Source organism: Chiloscyllium plagiosum, unplaced genomic scaffold (assembly GCF_037043375.1).
Source record: "Chiloscyllium plagiosum isolate Xiang-an unplaced genomic scaffold, Cpla_swu_hap1 HiC_scaffold_29, whole genome shotgun sequence".
NCBI lineage: Eukaryota > Metazoa > Chordata > Chondrichthyes > Orectolobiformes > Hemiscylliidae > Chiloscyllium > Chiloscyllium plagiosum.
Window position 1 is genome coordinate 41,496,456 of NW_028270167.1, and position 22,982 is coordinate 41,519,437.

Here is a 22,982-nt window from a genome sequence, read left to right on the forward strand (position 1 = left end):
GGATATGGGCCATGTGCAGGCAGATGGGATGAGTTCAGAATGGCATCATGGTCAACACAGACAAGTTGGGCCGAAGGGTATGTTCCTGTGTTATGCTGTTCTATGGTCTATATATCCCACTGGCTTCTCTATTCCCAAATCGTCTTCCTGTAATAGGATTTGCATCTACCCCTCAGACACTAGCATTAATTGCTACCTTGAAGAGTTTGATGAAACTTGATGACAAAATACAATAACATGCAGGCAAATGAATTTTAATGATGATATATTGTGAGGTAATGCAATGAATCAGGAATCCAATACTTTCAATTTGAAATGCTTTGTCCTAGGACAAGGAATGTATATTATAAGTAGTGTATATTATAAATATTGAGGAACTGAAGAGTAGAACATGCAGTGTGGAGGTAATTTGAATTGTATTGCAGATTCTGTAATTCTCAAGTCAAAATATTTCATAATATAATTTTACAAATTTTATGAGTATTGTTTATGTTTGGAAATAAGTTGAATGATAAAAGTGCATAAATTACTAAAGTTTAATAAAGTCAAAACAGAAAGGAAATAAAGTACTGGGGTTTATTTCTGGAATGATGAAGATGAAAAGCAGAAAGATTACATTAAACTTGTATGAAAATTTGATTAAATAAATGTGGAGTATTAAATGTTCACTTCTCCACCTCCTGATGCAGCCTGCTTTGCTGTGTTCTTCCAGCCTCCTGGTTGTCTACCTTCCATAATACTTCGGCCTCCCAATTACTGCGTGGTTATGACAGCAGTGGAGAAGGGAGAAAAAAAGTTGACAGGAAATGATACTAGAACTGAAATGTATTGAGAAAGATTAAACAAGAGGTAGATAGAATAATGAAGAAGACATTTAGTATACATAACTTTATTGGTCAGTGCATTGAGTATAGGAGTTGGGAGGCCATGCTGCAGCTGTATAGGACATTGGTTAGGCCACATTTGGAATGCTACATGCAATTCTGGTCTCCCTCGTTTAGAAATGATGTTGTGAAACTTGAAAATATTTACAAGGATGTTGCCAGGGTTGGAGGGTGTGGGCTATAGGGAGAGGCTGAATAGGCTGGGACTCTTTTCCGTGGAGCGCCAGAGGCTGGGAGGTGACCTTATAGAGGTTTATAACATCATGAGGGGCATGAATAAATGGATAAAGGGTGGGGCAGTGTTAAACTAGAGGACAGAGGATTAAAGTGAGAGAGGAAAGATTTAAAAGGGACCTCAGGGATAATGTTTTCATGCAGAGATTAGTGCTTTTATGGAATGAGCTGCCAGACTAAGTGGTGAAACCTGGTACAATTACGACATTTAAAAGGCATCTGGACGGTTATATAACTAGGAAGCGTTTAGAGGGATATGGGCCAAATGCTGAGAAATGGGACTAGATTAATTTACAATATCTGGTCGGCATGGACAAGTTAGACCGAAGGGTCTGTTTCTGTGCTGTACATCTCTATGACTCTATGAGATAGGAGTGTTTTTCTCTAGATAATAAAGAACTCAGGAGTGACTTGATACTGGCCTTAAAATGATGAAAGGATTTGACATTGGTAAATGTAGAGAAGATAATGGAACTTTTTGGATTATCTAAACTTGGGGACCATGGATATAAGATAGTCAGTCATAAATCGAATAGGAATTCAAGGGAAAACAATGGTTAAAATGTGGACAAAAACAAAATATCTGGGCAAGTAATTCGAGAAGACATTGCGGGGTAATTAAAGACTGAAGACATCTGAAATAAAAACAGAAAGTGCTAGAGGAACCCAATCTCTAACTACACCTCAGTGTGTACTCTAATTACCCCACAATCTCTAACTACCCCTCAGTGTGTATTCCAATTACCCCACAATCCCTAACTACCCCTCCGTGTGTACTCTAATTACTCCTCAATCTCTAATCATCCCTCAGTATGTACTCTAATTACCCTGCAATCTCTAAAAACCCCTCAGTGTGAACTCTAATTACCCCGCAATCTCTATCTATCCCTTAGGGTGTACTCTAATTACTCCGCAATCTCTAACTACCCCTCAGTATGTACTCTAATTACTCTGCAATCTCTAACTACCCCTCAGAGTGTACTCTAATTACCCCACAATCTCTAATTATCCCTCAGGGTGTACTCTAATTACCCCACAATCTCTAACTACCCCTCAGTGTGTACTCTAATTACCCCACAATCTCTAACTACCCCCAGTGTGTACTCTAATTACCCCGCAATCTTAAACAACCCCTCAGTGTGTACTCTAATTGCCCAACAATCTCTAACTATCCCTCAGTGTGTACTCTAATTACCCCGCAATCTCTATTTATCCCTCAGTGTGTACTCTAATTACCCCTCAATCTCTAATCATCCCTCAGTGTGTACTCTAATTACCCCGCAATCTCTAATCATCCCTCAGTGTCTACTCTAATTACCCCGGAATCTCTAACTACCCCTCAGTGTGTACTCTAATTACCCCTCAATCTCTAATCATCCCTCAGTGTGTACTCTAATTACACCACAATCTCTAATCATCCCTTAGTATGTACTCTAATTACTCCGCAATCTCTAACTACCCCTCAGTGTGTACTCTAATTACCCCTCAATCTCTAATTATCCCTCAGTGTGTACTCTAATTACCCCGCAATCTCTAATTATCCCTCAGGGTGTACTCTAATTACCCTGCAATCTCTAACTACCACTCAGTGTGTACTCTAATTACCCCTCAATCTCTAATCATCTCCCATTGTGTACTCTAATTACCCCTCAATCTCGAATCCTCCCTCAGTGTGTACTTTAATTACCCCTCAATCTCTAATTATCCCTCAGTGTGTACTCTAATTACCCCGCAATCTCTAATTATCCCTCAGGGTGTACTCTAATTACCCTGCAATCTCTAACTACCACTCAGTGTGTACTCTAATTACCCCTCAATCTCTAATCATCTCCCATTGTGTACTCTAATTACCCCTCAATCTCGAATCCTCCCTCAGTGTGTACTTTAATTACCCCTCAATCTCTAATTATCTCTCAGTGTGTACTCTAATTACCCTGCAATCTCTAATTATCCTTCAGTGTGTACTCTAATTATCCTCAATCTCTAATCACCCACCAGTGTGTACTCTAATTACCCTACAATCTCTAATCATCCCTCAATGTGTACTCTAATTTCCCCGCAATCTCTAACTATCCCTCAGTGTGTACTCTAATTACCCCTCAATCTCTAACTATCCCTCAGTGTGTACTCTAATTACCTCTCAATTTCTAACTACCCCTCAGTGTGTACTCTAATTACCCCACAATCTCTAACTCCCCCTCACTGTGTACTCTAATTACCCCACAATCTCTAACTACTCCTCAGTGTGTACTCTTAACTACCCCGTAATCTCTAATTATCCCTCAGTGTGTACTCTAATTACCCTGCAATCTCTAACAATCCATCAGTGTGTACTCTAGTTACCCCACAATCTCTAACTAACCCTCAGTGTGTACTCTAATTACGCCGCAATCTCTATTTATCCCACAGGGTGTACTCTAATTACTCCGCAATCTCTAACTACCCCTCAGTGTCTACTCTAATTACCCCACAATCTCTAACTACCCCTCAGTGTGTACTCTAATTACCCCGCAATCTCTAACTACCCCTCAGTGTGTACTCTAATTACCTCATAATCTCTAACTACCCCTCAGTGTGTACTCTAATTATTCCTCAATCTCTAATCATCCCTCAGTGTGAACTCTAATTACCTCATAATCTCTAACTACCCCTCAGTGTGTACTCTAATTATTCCTCAATCTCGAATCCTCCCTCAGTGTGTATTTTAATTTCCCCTCAATCTCTAATCAGCTCTCAGTGTGTACTCTAATTACCCCGCAATCGCTAATTATCCTTCAGTGTGTACTCTAATTATCCTCAATCCCTAATCACCCACCAGTGTGTACTCTAATTACCCCTCAATTTCTAATCATCTCCAATTGTGTACTCTAATTACCCCTCAATCTCAAATCCTCCCTCAGTGTGTAATCTAATTACCCCTCAATCTCTAATCACCCTCAGTGTATACTCTAATTATCCCATAATCTCTAATCATCCCTCAGTGTGCACTCTAATTACCTCTCAATTTCTAACTACCCCTCAGTGTGTACTCTAATTACCCCACAATCTCTAACTACCTCTCACTGTGTACTCTAATTACCCCACAATCTCTAACTACTCCTCAGTGTGTACTCTTAACTACCCCACAATCTCTAATTATCCCTCAGTGTGTACTCTAATTACCCTGCAATCTCTAACAACCCCTCAGTGTATACTCTAATTACCCCATAATCTCTAATCCTCCCTCAGTGTGTACTCTAATTACCCTGCAATCTCTAACAACCCATCAGTGTGTACTCTAGTTAGCCCACAATCTCTAACTACCCCTCAGTGTGTACTCTAGTTACGCAACAATCTCTATTTATCCCACAGGGTGTACTCTAATTACTCCGCAATCTCTAACTACCCCTCAGTGTCTACTCTAATTACCCCACAATCTCTAATTATCCCTCAGGGTGTACTCTAATTACTCCGCAATCTCTAACTACCCCTCAGTGTGTACTCTAATTACCCCGCAATCTCTAACTACCCCTCAGAGTGTACTCTAATTACCTCATAATCTCTAACTAGCCCACAGTGTGTACTCTAATTACCCCTCAATCTCCAATCATCCCTCAGTGTGAACTCTAATTACCTCATAATCTCTAACTACCCCTCCGTGTGTACTCTAATTATTCCTCAATCTCGAATCCTCCCTCAGTGTGTACTTTAATTTCCCCTCAATCTCTAATCAGCTCTCAGTGTGTACTCTAATTACCCCGCAATCGCTAATTATCATTCAGTGTGTACTCTAATTATCCTCAATCCCTAATCACCCACCAGTGTGTACTCTAATTACCCCTCAATTTCTAATCATCTCCGATTGTGTACTCTAATTACCCTTCAATCTCAAATCCTCCCTCAGTGTGTACTCTAATTACCCCTCAATCTCTAATCACCCTCAGTGTATACTCTAATTATCCCATAATCTCTAATCATCCCTCAGTGTGTACTCTAATTACCTCTCAATTTCTAACTACCCCTCAGTGTGTACTCTAATTACCCCACAATCTCTAACTACCTCTCACTGTGTACTCTAATTACCCCACAATCTCTAACTACTCCTCAGTGTGTACTCTTAACTACCCCACAATCTCTAATTATCCCTCAGTGTGTACTCTAATTACCCTGCAATCTCTAACAACCCCTCAGTGTATACTCTAATTACCCCATAATCTCTAATCCTCCCTCAGTGTGTACTCTAATTACCCTGCAATCTCTAACTACCCCTCAGTGTGTACTCTAGTTACGCAACAATCTCTATTTATCCCACAGGGTGTACTCTAATTACTCCGCAATCTCTAACTACCCTTCAGTGTCTACTCTAATTACCCCACAATCTCTAATTATCCCTCAGGGTGTACTCTAATTACTCCGCAATCTCTAACTACCCCTCAGTGTGTACTCTAATTACCCCGCAATCTCTAACTACCCCTCAGTGTGTACTCTAATTACCCCACAATCTCTAACTACCCCTCAGTGTGTACTCTAATTACCCTGCAATCTCTAACTACCCCTCAGTGTGTACTCTAATTACCTCATAATCTCTAACTAGCCCACAGTGTGTACTCTAATTACCCCTCAATCTCTAATCATCCCTCAATGTGAACTCTAATTACCTCATAATCTCTAACTACCCCTCAGTGTGTACTCTAATTATTCCTCAATCTCGAATCCTCCCTCAGTGTGTACTTTAATTACCCCTCAATCTCTAATCAGCTCTCAGTGTGTACTCTAATTACCCCGCAATCGCTAATTATCCTTCAGTGTGTACTCTAATTATCCTCAATCTCTAATCACCCACCAGTGTGTACTCTAATTACCCCTCAATTTCTAATCATCTCCGATTGTGTACTCTAATTACCCCTCAATCTCAAATCCTCCCTCAGTGTGTACTCTAATTACCCCTCAATCTCAATTACCCTCAGTGTATAATCTAATTACCCCATAATCTCTAATCATCCCTCAGTGTATACTCTAATTATCCCTCAATCTCTAAAACCCCCTCATTATGTACTCTAATTACCCCTCAATCTCTATTCATCCCTCAGTGTGTACTCTAAGTATCCCTCAATTTCTAATCCTCCCTCAGTGTGTACTTTAATTACCCCTCAATCTCTAATCCTCCCTCAGTATGTACTCTAATTACCCCTGAATCTCTAATTCTCCCTCAGTGTGTACTCTAATTTACCCCTCAATCTCTAATCCTCCCTCAGTGTATACTCTAATTACCCCTCAATCTCTAATCCTCCCTTAGTGTGTACTCTAATTGCTCCTAAATCTCTAATCAGCCCCTAAATCTGTACACACTAATTTTTCTGTTTTCTCAGATTGGATTTAGCACAGTCACTGGGATTAACTCAGCTTCAAGTGAAAACTTGGTACCAGAATCGAAGGATGAAGTGGAAGAAGATGGTGAGTGGAGTTTCTATGTTTGATGGAGTGCTGCTTGCAATTGGCTATTGCTCTCATGTTGAACCCTGTGGCTACGAAGTAACGAAAATGTTTTGAAGAAAAATATAGAACTTGTGGCAGTTTTAAGTTTGCCTTTTGAAAAATGTGGGCATTGTTGGCAAGGAGTGTATATATTGCTATTCCTTAATGGCCCTGGGGAAGGCGAGGGCGAGCTTGAACAGTTGCCCCTTGAGGTGTAGCCTCAGCCACAGTGCTGTGAGGAAGGCAAGTTCCAAGATTTTGACCCAGTGACAGTGAATGGACCGTGAAATATTTCCAAGTCAGTATGGTGAATGGTTTGACAGGAAACTTGCAAGTCGTAGTGCTTCCAACTTTTCTGCTGCCCTCGTTCCTTTGAGATGGCAGAGATTGCAGATTTGGAAGGTGCTGATGAATACAGCTTGGTAAGTTCCTGCAGTGCCTCTTGTAGGAGATACGCACTGCTGCCACAGTGCATGGGAGGTGAACGGGGTGAATGTTGAAGGCCATTGTGGTGCCAAGAAAGAAGCTGCTTTCTCCCGAATGGCCTAGAAATTAGAATCATGCAGTGCAGAAGAAGCCCAGCCACTCGTTGAGTCTGCATGACAAAATTACTCTGAATCTACACTAGTCCAATTTTCCAGTACTTGGTCCATAGCCTTGAATATTATGACATTTTCAGTGCCCATCCATCTAGTATTTTTAAAAGTTGTGAGGTTTCCCATCTCCTATGTCCTCCCAGGGAGAGTATTCCAGCTTCCCACCACCCTCTGGGGGTGAAAAACTTTCCTCAAATTCCCTCTAAAGTACTTGTCTCTCATCTTAAAATTATGGCCCCTTGTTATTGACCCTTCAACTAAAGGAATCAGCTGCTTTCCATTCATCCAGTCCATATCCCTCACAATCTTCACAACTCTAACAGGTTCCCCCCACAACCTTCTCTGCTCCAAAGAAATCAACCAAGATTGTCCAGCCTCTCTTCATAGATGAAAAGCTCCAATCCAGGGAACATTCTGGTGAACCTTCTTTGGAGCCCTTCCAATACAATCACATCCTTCCAGAATTGTGGTGGACCAGAATTCCAGCTGTGGCCTAATCAATTTTCAATAGAGCTCCAATGTAACCTCCCTGCTCTTATAATCTATGCCATGATGGATAAAGGCAAGCATCCCGTATGGCTTCTTAATCTGCTCTGCCACCTTCAGGAATTTGTGAACAACACTTCAAGATCCCTCAGTACCTCTGAGTTTGTTAGAGTCCTGCCATTCACTGAATACTCTCTTCCCTTGTTCTTTCTTCCAAAGTCCATCACCTCACTTTTATCAGGGTTAAATTCCATCTGTCACCAGTCTGTCTATCTGTCCAATCTGTTTATATCCTCCTGTAACTGAAGATTTTCTTCCTCATTGTCAACCATTTGGCCAATCATTGTGTCAACTGCAAACATTTTGATCATTTTCCCCCATTCCCACCACATTCTCATCTCCAGTATATTGTTTATATGTGTTTAATACAAACAATAAGGGACCAGCACTGATCCCAGTGGTATGTCACTGCTTACCAAACTACAGTCACCCAAACAGCTTCCTACTACCAACCTCTGTCTCCTGCCATTAATTTTGGATCGAACTTGCTAGGTTACTCTGCATCCCATGTGCTTTCATCTTCTTTTTCAGACCTTGTCAAAGGCTTTGCTGAAATCCATATAAACTACAGAAACTGCACTATCCCCATCTACATACCTGGTCACCTTCCTAAAAAGTTTAATCAAATTTGACAAAGTCATGCTGACTATCCCTTATCAAACTTTGCCTCTTCAAGTGAAGATTAATGCTGTCCTTCAAAGTTTTCCCCAATAGTTTCCCTACCAATGATGTGAGACTCATTGGTCTGGAATTCCCTGGTTTACCTCGTCCACCCTTCATGAAAAATTGAACCACATTAGCTGGTTCCCATGACCAACGAGGAATTAAGAATTTTGTTCACAGCCAGTGCAATTTCCTCCTTCACCTCCCACTTCAGCCTAGGATATATCTGGTCCTAGGAATTTGTTCACTTGTAAGCCTAGAAAAACTTCCAATAACTCCTCACTCCCTATGCTCAAGAATCTTAGAGGCCCTCTTTCTGAATTCAGTACCTGCATCCTCCTTATCTCCGATAGATATGAAGTGCTCATTTAACACCCTACCAATATCTTCCAGCTACATGCACATATGTTTTGAACTTCTTGAATGTTATGGAGCTGCACTTATCAAGTCGATTGGACGGTATTCCATCACTGTCCTGTTTTGTGCATTGTAGATGGTGGACAGGTTCAGGAGAGTCGGGAGGTGAGTTACTTACTGCAGGATTCCAAGCTTCTGAACAGCTTTTGTACCAACTGTATTTATATGACTAGTCCATTTCAGTTTGTGGTAAATGGTGAACCCAGTATGGGATAATCAGCATGGATTTGTGCATGGGAAGTCATGTCTGACAACTCTTTTAGAGTTTTTAAAGAGGTAACCAAGAAGATAGATGAGGGTAGGACAGTGGGTGTTGTCTACATGGACTTTAGTAAGGCCTTTGACAAGGTCCCACATGATAGGGTATTCTTGAAGTTTAGGTCACATAGGATCCAGGGAGAGCTAGTTAATTGGATTCAAAATTGGCTTGATGGTAGAAAGTGGAGGGTGATGGTTGAAGGTTGTTTCTCAGACTGGAGGCCTGTGACTCGTGGTATGCCACAGGGGTTAGTGCTGGGACCTTTGTTGTTTGTTATTTACATAAATGATCTGGATGTGAATGTACAAGGCATGATTAGTAAATTTGTGGATGATACAAAATTAGGAGATATCGTTGTTAGTGAGGAAGGTTATCAAAAATTACAGAGGGATCATGATCAGATGGGAAGTGGGCAAATTCAGTTCAACACAGATAAGTGTGATAAGTTGCACTTTGGAAAGTCAAACTAAGATAGGACTTATACAGTAAATGGTAAGGTCCTGAGGAGTGTTGTGGAACAGAGGGACCTAGGGGATACAAGTACATAGTTCTTTGAAAGCGGCATTACAGGTAGACAGGGTGGTAAAGAAAGCATTTAGCATGCTGGCCTTCAATGGTTGAGGCATTGAGTATAGGAGTTGGGACGCTATGTTACAGTTGTATAAACCATTGGTGAGGCCGCACTTGGAGTTTTGTGTACAGTTTTGGTCACCCTGTTATGGGAAAGGCATAGTTAAACTGGAAAGATTGCAAAGAAAATTTACAAAGATATTGCCAAGACCAGTAAGCCTGAGTTATAGGAAGAGGTTGGCCAAGATAGAACTTTATTCCTTTAAACATAGGAGAATGAAGGGTGATCTTATTGAGGTGTATAAAATCATGAGGGGCATAGATATCGTCTTTTTCCCAGGGATGGGGAGTTGAAAACTAGAGGGCATAGGTTTAAGGTGAGAGGGGAAAGATTTAGCAAGGACCCGAGGGGCAACTTCTTCATTCAGAGAGTGGTGCTTATATGGAATGGGCTACCAGAGAATGTGGTTGAGATAGGTACATTAGCAATATTTAAAAATATTTGTATAGGTACATGGTTGGGAAGTGTTTAGAGGGATGTGGACCAAATGCTGGCAAATGGAACTATCTGAGTGGTCAACATGGACCAGTTTGGGCTGAAAGACCTGTTTGTATGTTGTGTTACTCTATGACTCTGTGTTGGCAGTGGCGAATGTCAAAGAGAAATGGTTACATTCTCTCTTGTTGAAGAGAACTAAGGGTGGCATAGTGGCTGCGTGGGTTTTCTCTGGGTGCTTCATTTCCTCTCACAGTTCAAAGATTTGCAGGTTAAATGAATTGACCATGCCAAATTGCCCATATTTTTAGATGCTTTAGTTAGGAGTAAATATAGATTAGGGGAATGGGTCTGGGTGGGTTGTTTCTCAGAGGTCTGGTGTGGACTTGTTGGTCAGTTTCTACACTGTATGGATTCTAATCAGTTGCAACAACTACTGCTGATGGAGGAGGGAATATTGGCACTTACTGGGTGACACTTGAGGAGATTCACAGGATGGTGGAGCTAGTTTGTAAGCAGTGTTTGTGGTTTTGGAGTCATTGAGGCCTAAAGCACAGAAGAAGGTTGTCTGACCCAGCACATTCTTGCTGTTCAAAAATAATCACCTAACTATTCTAATTCTCATTTTCCAGTACTTGGCCCAAAGTCTTGTGTACCTTGGCATCACAAGTACACATCTAAACACTTGAACATGATCAGGACTTTTGTCTCTATTACCCTAACATGCAGTAAGTTCCAGTTTCCCACCACCCTTTGAGTAAAAACGTTTTTCTCACAGCTCCTCTAAATCTTCTGCTCCCTGGTCATTGATTCTTCCATCAAGGGGAAATGTTTCTACCTGTCTGTCCTGTCTTTGCCCCTCATGATTTTATACATCTCAATCATGTCTCCTCTCAAACTCCTCTGCTCAAAGTAAAGCAATTGTAGCCTGTCCAATCTCCCTTTATAAGCAGAACTCTCCAGGACAGGTGACATCCTTGTAAATCTCCTCTGCCTCTCTGCAGTTGCTTTCCCAGAGATCTGGTTGGTGTTGAGAGATCCCAGCTGGCACAGTGATTTGTTTATTCCAGGTGGCATCTTTCTCAATGTTACTGATTCACAAACAACAGTTGTAAGTACTTGATATCCAGGCCAGTTCTGACAGTAGATCACTTGAACGAAGCACAGTGACACTGCAGTCAATCTCTGTAATGACATGGATGTGGGTAATGTGGCTGTTCAGGCTAGGCTCCCCCTTCATCCTATCAGCAATTTAGCACAGGACAAATAAGACTAGAGAAATGAATGCATGGCTCAAATGAGATTGTGGTTTAAGTAGCACTGGGGCAAGTGGGGCATGTACCATTGGGGTGGTCTATACCTGAATTGTGATGGGCCAGTGTCCTTGTGAGCAGCATAACGAGGGAAGGAGAAGGAGTTTTAAATTAAATAGTTGGGACAAGGGATCAAATTTGGAAGGAAGTGGTAAATCAAAGAGTAGAGTCAAGGCAAGTGAAGAAAGGCATCAATATAAGAAATAACACAGAATATGATGGGAAGAGATAAAACAGTGCTTCCTAAACCTTTTCCTTGTCAAGCAATGTTTAAGGCCCAAACACTACATCAGTGTAGTGGTTCCCTCCTTCCCTCCTCCTCTAACCAAAATGAAAGTGGAGGGGTAGAGAGATGTGCTGTTGCAAAACTTTTTGGTAGCAGAGTAAGAAGTAAGGCTTTGGCTCAAGAGATTTCAGACAGCAGCAGCTCTGCAAAAAGTACAGGTAAGCTTAGGTAAAGTCCTTTTAACTTTCCTCTTGAGTCTTACATCAGTTAAGATGGCAGTTAGGCCAGTCACATGTTCCTCCTGCAGGATGTGGGAGCTGAGGGAGACTTCCTTCATCGCTGATGGCTACACATGTGAGAAGTTGACCAAGCTGCAGCTCCTGGGAGACTGTGCTTGGGAAGCTGGAGCTGGGGCTGGATGCACTCAGGATCACCTGAGATGCTGAGTACTTCATGGATAAGAGTTTTAGTGAGTTGGCCACACCTAAGGTGCAGGCAGAGAGTAGCTGAATGACCATGAGGAAAGGCAATGGGAGTAGGCAGAGAGTGGAGAAATACCCTTTGGTATTTCCCTTTGAAAACAATTATACCATTTTCGATACAGTTGTGGAGGGCAGCGAAGGATGACCATTCAGAGGAAAGCAGCAGTAGCCAGGTCAGTGGCTCTGAGGTACAGCAGGAAAGGATAAAGGTAAGCCAGGACCTTAGTGATAGGAGAGTCGACAGTTGGGGAATTTTGTGAAAGGAGATTCTGTGACAGCAAATGGGAATCCAGAACAATATATTGCCTCATAATGCCTGCGTCCAGGATGTCTTGGAGCAGCTGCAGAAGATTCCCAATGGGGAGGGTGAGCAGCCAGCAGTCATTGTGCACATTGGTAGAAATTGGGATGAGGTCCTGCAGAGTGATTATAGAGAGCTAAGAAAAAAGTTAAAAACCAGGATCTCGTTGGTGATAATCTCCGGATTACTTCCACATGTTGTGGATATGACAAATAAATGCATGGCTAAAGAATTGGTGCAGTGGCATGGATTCAGATTTTTAGATCATTGGAATCTTATCTGAGGCAGAGGTGATTTGTTCAACAGGGACGGGTGGCACCTGACCTGAAGAGGGACCAATATCTCGGCAGCCAGGTTTGCTAATGCTGCAAGGAAGGGTTTAAACTAGATTGGCGGGGGGTGGGTGGGATCCTCAACAGCAAGGAGGCAAGTGGGAGGCTGGAAGGAGATACAGTAATCAGAAATAGGAGGTTGAAGAGTGGAAATGACAGGGAGTGAGGGATGCCTGTTGGATTAAATTGCATCTATTTCAATGCAAGAGGGCTGACAGATAAGACCAATGAACTCAGGGCGTGGATAGGTATGTGGGACTGGGACATTATAGCCATTATAGAAACATGGGTAAGGGAGGGACAGGACTGGCAGCTTAATGTACCAGGGTATAGTAGCTTGAGGCAGGACAGAGGAGGTGGGAGGAGGGGAGGGGGAGTATCACAGCAGGAACCAGAGAAGGAATAACTGAAGAATCCTCCAGTGAGGCTTTGGGGGTGGAGCTAAGAGATAAGAAGGGGATGGTGACATTATTGGGGTTGTACTATCGGCCCCCAAATAGTCAATGTTCCTTCAAATAGAGGAACAAATATGCTGGGAAATTGGAGAGACTTGCAGGAGCAATAGGGTTGCCATAGTAGTGGATTTTAATTTTCCTAACATAAACTGGGACTGCCAAAGCATTAAGGGCTGAGAAGGGGTGGAATTTGTTAAGTGCATTCAAGAAAGTTTCCTCAAGCAGTATATAGAGGGTCCAGTTCAGGAAGAGGCAAAACTCGACGTACTCTTGGGAAATAGGGCAGGACAGGTGACTGAGGTGACAATGACTATAGTTCTATTAATTTTAAAATAATTATGGAGAAGGATAAAACTGGTGCACAGGTTCAATTTCTAAATTTGAGCAAGACAAATTTTGATGGAATGAGACAGGAGCTTGCAGGGTTTAATGGAGTGGTTTGTTTACAGGCAAAGAGACCTCTGTTGAGTGGAAAGAAAATTAGATAGCTAGAGTTCAAAGTCTATATGTTCATGTGGTGGTGAAGGGCAAGGCTGGCAGGAATAGTGAACCCTGGATGACAAGAGATGACAAGGGGCTTTGACAAGAAAAAAGGAGGAGGCATGGCTCAGGTACAGGGAGCTGGGATCAAGGCAATCCCTGGAGGTACACAGGGGATACAGAATTTTATAGACAAAGGAAATCAGGAGGGCGAAAAGGAGGCAGGAGATAGCCTTGGCTGAGAAGATTAGGGTGAATCCAAAGAGGTTCTTCAAGTATATTAAAGGAAAAAGAATAACTAGAGAGAGAAAAGGCCCCCTCTAGGACCATAGTGGACATGTATGTGTAGAACCACAGGAGATGGGCGAGGTCCCCAATGAATATTTCTCCTCTGTGTTTACCATGAAGAAAAACATGAAGACTTGGGAACTTGGGAAGTTAGTTATGATATCTTGAGGACAGTACATATCACAGTAGAATAGGTGTTGGATGTATTAGAATGTGTGAAGATGGATAAATCTCCTGGTCCTGACCAGATATATCCAAGGACACTGCAAGAGGCCAGAGAAGAAATTACCGGGCTCTGGGTGATATTTTTGCATCATTGTTAGCTACGGGTGAGGTCCCAGAAGACTGAAGGATAGTGAATGTTGTCCCATTATTCATAAAGGGCTGCAAAAAAAAAGCCTGGGAGCTATATATCAGTAAGTCTCACGTTTGTGCCAGGTAAGTTACTTGAGAAGATTCTGAGGGATAAGATATACATGCATTTGGAAAGACAGGGTATGTTTAGGAGTAGTCAGCATTGCTTTGTGAGTGGGAGGTCATACCTCCCAAAGTTGGTAGAGTTCATTGATGAAGTGACCAGGAAGATTGACGAGGGCAGGGTAGTAGATGTAGTCTATATGGATTTCACTAAGGCCTTTGATAAGGTTCCACATAGTCGGCTACTCTGGAAGTTTAGATCACATGGAATCTGGGGCGAGCTGGCAAATTGGATATACAATTGGCTTGATGGTAGAAAGCAGAGGGTAACAGTGGAAGGATGCTTGTCAGACTGTAGGCCTGTTACTAATGGACTGCCTCAGGGGTCAGTGCTGGGTTCATAGAACATAGAACATAAAAAAGTACAGCACAGAACAGGCCCTTTGGCCCACAATGTTGTGCCGAGGTTTAATCCTAATGTAAAAAATAATAACTTAATCTACGCACCCCTCAACTCACTGCTCTCCGTGTGCCTGTCCAGCAGTCGCTTAAATGTCCCTAATGACTCTGCTGTTCATTACTGTTTGTTGTCTATATCAATGATTTGGATGAGGAATGTACAAGGCACGATTAGTAAGTTTGTGGATGACACTAAAAGAGGCAGTATTGTGGACAGTGAGGAAGGTTTTCAGAAATTGCAGCAGGACCTTGATCAGTTGGGGAAGTGGGCCGAGAAATGGCAAATGGAGTTTAATATAGATAAGTGTGAGGTCTTGCATTTTGGAAAGTCAAATCAAGGAAGGAGTTTCATGATGAATGATAGGGCCTTAAGGAGTGTAGTGGAACAGAGGGATATTGGAGTTCAGGTTCACAGTTCTCTGAAAGTGGAGTCACAGTTAGACAGGGCAGTGAAGAAGGCTTTTGGAACACTGGCCTTCATCAGTCAGGGCATTGAGTATGGAATTTGAGGCTGCACTTGGAGTATTGTGTTCAGTTTTGGTCACTTTCTTGTAAGTAGGATGTTATTAAACTGGAAAGAGTGCGAAAAAATTTACAAGGATGTTGCCTGGACTCAATGGTCCAGGGAGAGGCTGGACAAGCTAGGACCTTTTACTTTAGAATGTAGGGAGGAAACTGAGGGGGGACCTCATAGAGCTGTGTAAGATCATGAGAGGCTTGGATAGGGTGAATGCACCTTTTCCAGGGTTGGGGAATTAATGACTAGAGAACATTAATTTAAAGTTAGAAGGAAAAGAATAAAAGGGAACCTGAGGAGCAACCTTTTACACAGAGGGTGGTATGCATATGGAATGAGCAGCCAGTGGAAGTGGTTGAGGCAGGTACATTAACAACATTTAAAAGGCACTTGAACAAGTACATGGATAGGAAAGGACTAGAAGGATATAGGCCGAGTACAAGGAAATGGGGTTAGCATGGATGGATATTTTGGTCGGCATGGACCAGTTTGGGCCAAAGGGCCTGTCTCTTTGCTGTAGGAATCTATGACTCCAAGACACTGTGACCTCATTTTGAGGCTTGAGAATTGTTTTAACAGTGAGAGCAGGAGCATGTAGATTGGGAGTTCAGTTAATATTACTCTGTTAAAACTCCAAACAGCTATTGCTGCCTCAGAACTCAAACCCCACAATTTCGGTTCACTGTTTTAGTCCCAGTACTTACTTCATGAAGCAGTATAAATCTAACAGAAAATCAACAGAGAAGGTGAGAGATTAAAGTAACAAAAGAACAAAGTGAAAGGCTCTGAATTTGAATGCATGCAGAATTTAAAAGAAACAGATGAACTGGTAGCACAAATAAAAATAAATAAATGCAAGATGCCATTGACTGATCCCTGAATATTAAAGGGAGCATGACCTTAAGGAAGGGGGGAGCTGGAAGAAAGCAGGAGGGTGACTTTGTCAATTAATGATGATATTAGAACAATTGACATGGATGTACTAAGTCCAGGAAACTAGGTTATGGAAACGGTTTATGAAGGGATGAGAAATGATAAAGACAAAAAGTAATTAATGGGAATGATTTGCAGTCCCCCCGCCTAATATTAACCACATGATAGAACATAGAACATTACAACGCAGTACCGGCCCTTCAGCCGGAGATGTTGCACTGCCCTGTGAAACCAGTCCGAAGCCCATCTAACCTACACTATTCCGTTCTCGTCCATATGCCTATCCAATGACCGTTTAAATACTCGTAAAGTTGGCAAATCTACAACTATTGCAGACAGAGAATTCCATGCTCCTACTACTCTCTGAGTAAAGAAACTACCTCTGACATCTGTCCTATATCTATCACCCCTCAATTTAAAGCTGTGTCCCCTCATGCCAGCCATCACCATCCGAGGAAAAAGGCTCTCACTGTCCACCCTATCTAACCCTCTGATTGTCTTACATGACTCAATTAAGTTACCTCTCAACCTTCTTCTCTCTCACAAAAACAGCCTCAAGTTCCTTAATCTTTCCTCATAAGACCTTCCCTCCATACCAGGCAACATCCTAGTAAATCTCCTCTTGAACCCTTTCCAAAGCTTCCACATCCTTCCTATAATGCGGTGACCAGAACTACACGCAATACTTTACATGTGGGCACACCAGAGTTTTGTACAGCTGCAGCATGACCTCATGGCTCCAAAACTCAATCCCTCTACTAATAAAAGCTAACATATGCCTTTTTAACAGCCCTATCAACCTGGGTGGCAACTTTGAGCGATCTCTGTACACGGACTCTGCTCATCCACACCACCGAGAACCTTACCATTCACCCAATACTCTGCATTCCTGTTACTCCTTCCAAAGTGAATCACTTCACACTTTTCTATATTAAACTCCGTTTGCCAATTCTCAGCCTAGTTCTGCAGCTTATCTATGTCCCTCTTTAACCTATAACATCCTTCGGCACCATCCACAACTGTACCGACCTTAGTATTGTCCGTACATTTACTAACCCATCCTTCTACGCCCTCATCCAGATTGTTTATAAAAATGACAAACAGTAGTGGACCCAGAACAGATCCTTGCGGTGCACCACTAGTAACTGAACTCCAGGCTGAACATTTCCCATCAACCACCAGCTAGCCAATTTCTGATCCAAACCGTTAAGTCACCCTCAACCCTATGCCTCCGTATTTTGTGTAGTAGTCTACTAGGGTAGAGTGTAAACAAAGAAATAATGGGAGCTTGTCAGAAAGGTAGAACAATAACATGGGTGACTTAAAATCCACATATAAATTGGAAAACTCAAATTAGCAATAACAGTCTGGATGAGGAGTTCATGGAACGCTTTTGAGATTAGCTCGACAACATGTTGCTGTTAGAAACTATCAGAGAGATGTTTAGGCTAGATTTAATATTGTGAAATAAGACAAGATTGATTAATGACTTCAAAGTTCAGACACCTGTAGTTAGCACTTAGAAAAAGTCAAGACAATTGGTTTTGTGTCAGCATAGTTTTGTGGAAGGAAAGTAACTCGTATCCTGACTCCCCAGAGCCTTCCTCCACCTCCTAGAAGGCACAGGTCAGGAGTATGATGGAATACTCCTCACTTGGGTGCGTGCAACTCGAACAACACTCAAAAATCATTTGCACTACGACTAGTGGGCGGCACGATGGCACAGTGGTTAGCACTGCTGCCTCACAGCGCCAGAGACCCGGGTTCAATTCCCGCCTCAGGCGACTGACTGTGTGGAGTTTGCATGTTCTCCCCGTGTCTGTGTGGGTTTCCTCCCACAGTCCAAAGACGTGCAGGTCAGGTGAATTGGCCATGCTAAATTGCCCGTAGTGTTAGGTAAGAGGTAAATGTAGGGATATGGGTGGGTTGCGCTTCGGCGGGTCGGTGTGGACTTGTTGGGCCGAAGGGCCTGTTTCCACACTGTAATCTAATCTAATCTGATGCTCAGTAGCAGCAGTACGGACCATTTACTAGGTGCACTGTAAAAATTCATCAAGGCTCTTCAGACAGCAGTTTCCAAACTGATGACAATCTCAAACAACAAGGGCAGTAGATACATGGGAATATCACTGTCATTCTGACTTGGAGATGTATCACCATTGGAGATGTATCTTCACTGTCATTGGATCAAATCTTGGAACTCACTTCCTATTGGACATTGTAGCTTTATTTGCACCCAAGGACTGTCATGCTCAAGAACACAGTTCACCACTATCTTCTTCAGGGCAATTAGGGATGGGCAACAAATGATCCAGTGATGCCCACATCCAAGAACAAATAACAAAAAAATCTGTGCTGGCTCTCTAAACCAGTAGTTCACCCAACATCAGTTTCCCCCACAATCCCCCTCCCCCACCCTTCACCTCTTCTCTCCATAATGCTGCACATTCTTCCTTGTCAAATAATAATCCAATTCCCTCTTAAAGGCCTTGAAGTGAATTTGACTCCATCACAATCTCAGATAGTTCATACCAGACTCTAACCATCCACTCGTATAAAATAATTTCCCTAGTGCTGCTTTGGCTAAGTACCTTCTTTTTGTGCCTTCTTGTTCTCAATTCGTCCGATTTACTCCATCCGGATACCTTGTGATTTGAACACCTCTATTCAAATCTCTGTTCTTCTCTGAAGAAAACTGTCCCAGCATCTCCAAACTATCAATGTCACTGAATGCCTTCATTCCTGGAATCAATCTCATGAATCTTTTCCTCGCTCTCTCTGATATTTTCACATCCTTCCGAAAGTGTGGCACCTAGAGCTGGATGAACTACTCCAGATGAGATAAAAACAATGACTGCAGATGCTGGAAACCAGATTCTGGATCAGTGGTGCTGGAAGAGCACAGCAATTCAGGCAGCATCCGACGAGCAGCAAAATCGACGTTTCGGGCAAAAGCCCTTCATCAGGAATACTCCAGATGAGGCCAAACTAATCTTTTACCCAGGTTTATAGTACCCTCTGTGATTGTCAGCTGAAATAGCTCAGTTGGGAAAGCATTGACTGAATATCTAAAGGTCCCTGGTTCAAGCTGGGTTTCAGCAGATTAAGTGTGTATAGAGTCATAGAGATGTACAGCGTGGAAATAGACCCTTTGGTCCAACCCATTCATGCTGACCAGATATCCCAACCCGATCTAGTCCCACCTGCCAGCACACAGTCCATATCCCTCCAAACCTTTCCTATTCATATACCCATCCAAATGCCTTTTAAATGTTGCAATTGTACCAGCCTTCACCACTTCCTCTGGCAGCTCATTCCATACACGTACCACCCTCTGCGTGTAAAGGTTGCCCCTTAGGTCTCTTTTATATCTTTCCCCTTTCACCCTAAACCTATGCCCTCTAGTTCTGGACTCCCCCACCCTAGGGAAAAGACTTTGTCTATTTAACCTATCCATGTCCCTCATAATTTTGTAAACCTCTATAAGGTCACCCCTTAGCCTCCGACGCTCCAGGGAAAACAACCCCAGCCTGTTCAGCCTCTCCCCAGAGCTCAAATCCTCTGACCCTGGCAACATCCTTGTAAATCTTTTCCGAACCCTTTCAAATTTCACAACATCTTTCCGATAGGAAGGAGACCAGAATTGCAAACAATATTCCAACAGTGGCCTAACCAATGTATCTTTATGTTTCAGTATTTCTTTGGGCAGCATGGTATTTAGCATTGCTGACTCACAGTGTTAGAGACCCAGGTTTGATTCCAGCCTTGGGTGGTTGTCTATATGGCATTTGCATGTTCTCTCTGTTTCTGCCAGGTGCTCTGGTTTCCTCCCAATGTCCAAAGATGTGCTGGTTAGGGTGGATTAGCCATGGTAAGTGTGGGGATAGAGTGGAATGCTGTTTGGAGGTTTGATACAGACTCAAATAGGCCAAAAATGGCCTCTTTCTGCACTTTTGGAATTCTATGATTTTGCACTCAAAACCCCCATCAATAAGGACCCCCTTCATATTCAGCTGTTCCCTACCTTAAATTATTTGTGCATATATACCACCCTCAGAAACCCCTCCCTCTGTTCCTGCACCTATGTCAGAATTCATATTGTCTCTTCACTTTCTTCTACTGAAATGGCTCACTTCACACTTCCCACCTGATGAGGAGCTCATGCCTGAAATGTCGATTCTCCTACTCCTCAATGCTGCCTGACTTGCTGTGCTTTTCTAATGCCACACTTTTTGACTCCACCTTTTCTAGCAGCTTATCGATGTTCTCTTGAAAATCTGCATCATCTTTGTCATAATTCACACTGTTTCCAAGTACTGAGACATCCACGCATTTTGTAATCGCACCCTGCACACTAATGTCTAGGTCATTAAAGAATATGAAGAAGTGCAAAAGTCCTAACAATGATCCTGGAAACTCCAGGGTATATATCTCTCCAGCTGCATTGATGGTTTCAAGATGGAGCTGAATTATTGTCTGAAAAGGAAGAGTATGTGGGAAAATGACACAAAGGGAATTGCTCATTCAGAGAGCCAGTGTAAGCCAAGGGGGTCAATGGCCTCCTTCTTCACTGCAGCAGTTCTATGATTCATAGAACATAGAACATAGAAGAATACAGCGCAGTACAGGCCCTTGGGCCCTCGATGTTGCACCGATCCAAGCCCACCTAAACTACACTAACCCACTATCCTCCATATACCTATCCAATGCCCTCTTAAATGCCCATAAAGAGGGAGAGTCCACCACTGTTACTGGCAGGGCATTCCATGAACTAACGACTCGCTGAGTGAAGAACCTACCCCTAACATCAGTCCTATATCTACCCCCCCTTAATTTAAAGCTATGCCCCCTTGTAATACCCGACTCAATACGCGGGAAAAGGTTCATACTGTCGACCCTATCTAACCCCCTAATCATCTTGTACACCTCAATCAAGTCACCCCTAAACCTTCTTTTCTCTAGTGAAAACAGCCCCAAGTGCCTCAGTCTTTCCTCATACGATTTTCCTTCCATACCAGGCAACATCCTGGTAAACCTCCTCTGCACCCGTTCCAATGCCTCCACATCCTTCCTATAGTATGGCGACCAAAACTGCACACAATATTCCAGATGCGGCCGTACCAGAGTCTTATACAACTGCATCATGACCTCAGGACTCCGGAACTCAATTCCTCTACCAATAAAAGCCAGTACGCCATATGCCTTCCTCACCGCACTATTTACCTGGGTGGCAACTTTCAGAGATCTGTGTACATGGACACCAAGATCCCTCTGCTCATCCACACTACCAAGTATCCGACCATTAGCCCAGTACCCCATCTTTTTGTTATTCTTCCCAAAGTGAATCACCTCGCACTTAGCTACATTGAATTCCATCTGCCACCTTTCTGCCCAGCTCTGCAGCTTCTCTATATCCTGCTGTAACCTGCCACATGCTTCCTCACTGTCAACAACTCCTCCGACTTTTGTGTCATCCGCAAACTTGCTCACCCAACCTTCTAACCCCTCTTCCAGGTCATTTATAAAAATGACAAACAGCAATGGTCCCAAAACAGATCCTTGCGGAACACCGCTAGTGACGGCACTCCATGAAGAAACTTTGCCATCAACTACTACCCTCTGTCTTCTTCCATCCAGCCAATTCCTAATCCAAACCTCCAACTCACCCTCAATGCCATATCTCCGTATTTTCTGCAGTAGCCTACCATGGGGAACCTTATCAAACGCCTTACTAAAATCCATATATACCACATCTACCGCTTTCCCCTCATCAACCTCCTTCGTCACCTTTTCAAAGAATTCAATAAGGTTTGTGAGGCACGACTTGCCCTTCACAAAACCATGCTGACTATCCTTGATCACATTATTCCTATCTAGATGTGCATAAATCCTATCCCTTACAATTCTCTCTAAGACTTTGCCCACAACAGAAGTGAGACTCACCGGCCTATAGTTACTAGGGCTATCCCTACTCCCCTTTTTGAACAAGGGAACCACATTTGCTATCCTCCAGTCTTCTGGGACTACTCCTGTAGACAAAGAGGACATAAAAATCAAGGCCAATGGCTCTGCAATCTCCTCCCTTGCTTCCCAGAGAATCCTAGGATAAATGCCATCAGGCCCAGGGGACTTATCTATTTTCACCTTTTCCAGGATTTCCAACACCTCTTCTCTACATACCTCAAAGCCATCCATTCTACTTATTTGTGCCTCAGTATTCTCATCGACAACAATGCCCTGTTCCTGAGTGAATACTGAAGAAAAGTATTCATTCAGTGTCTCCCCAATCTCTTCCGCCTCCACACGCAACTTCCCCCTACTATCCTTGACTGGACCTATTCCTACCCTAGTCATTCTTTTATTCCTAACATACCTATAGAAAGCCTTAGGGTTTTCCCTAATCCTATCGACTAAGGACCTTTCATGTCCCCTCCTTGCTGCTTTTAGCTCTCTCTTCAGGTCCTTCCTGGCTACCCTATAACTCTCAATCGCCCCAATTGAACCTTCACGTCTCATCTTGAGATAGGCCGCCCTCTTCCATTTAACAAGGGATTCCAATTCCTTATTAAACCACGGCTCCCTCGCACAACCCTTTCCTACCTGCCTGACAGGTACATAATTATCAAGGGCACTCAATAGTTGCCCCTTGAACAAGTTCCA

General features: G+C 42.8%; 1 protein-coding gene across 3 annotated transcripts in view; it reads left to right on the forward strand.

The window, feature by feature from the left end:
* The window catches only part of barx2 (BARX homeobox 2), a 167,237-nt gene that overhangs the window by 36,440 nt on the left and 107,815 nt on the right, over positions 1–22,982 (forward strand). For all 3 annotated transcript variants that reach the window (XM_087976525.1, XM_043676944.2, XM_043676943.2), the window contains exon 3: positions 6,467–6,551. In XM_087976525.1, the coding sequence (XP_087832651.1) occupies positions 6,467–6,551 (85 nt within the window). The remainder of the gene's footprint in view (positions 1–6,466; positions 6,552–22,982) is intronic.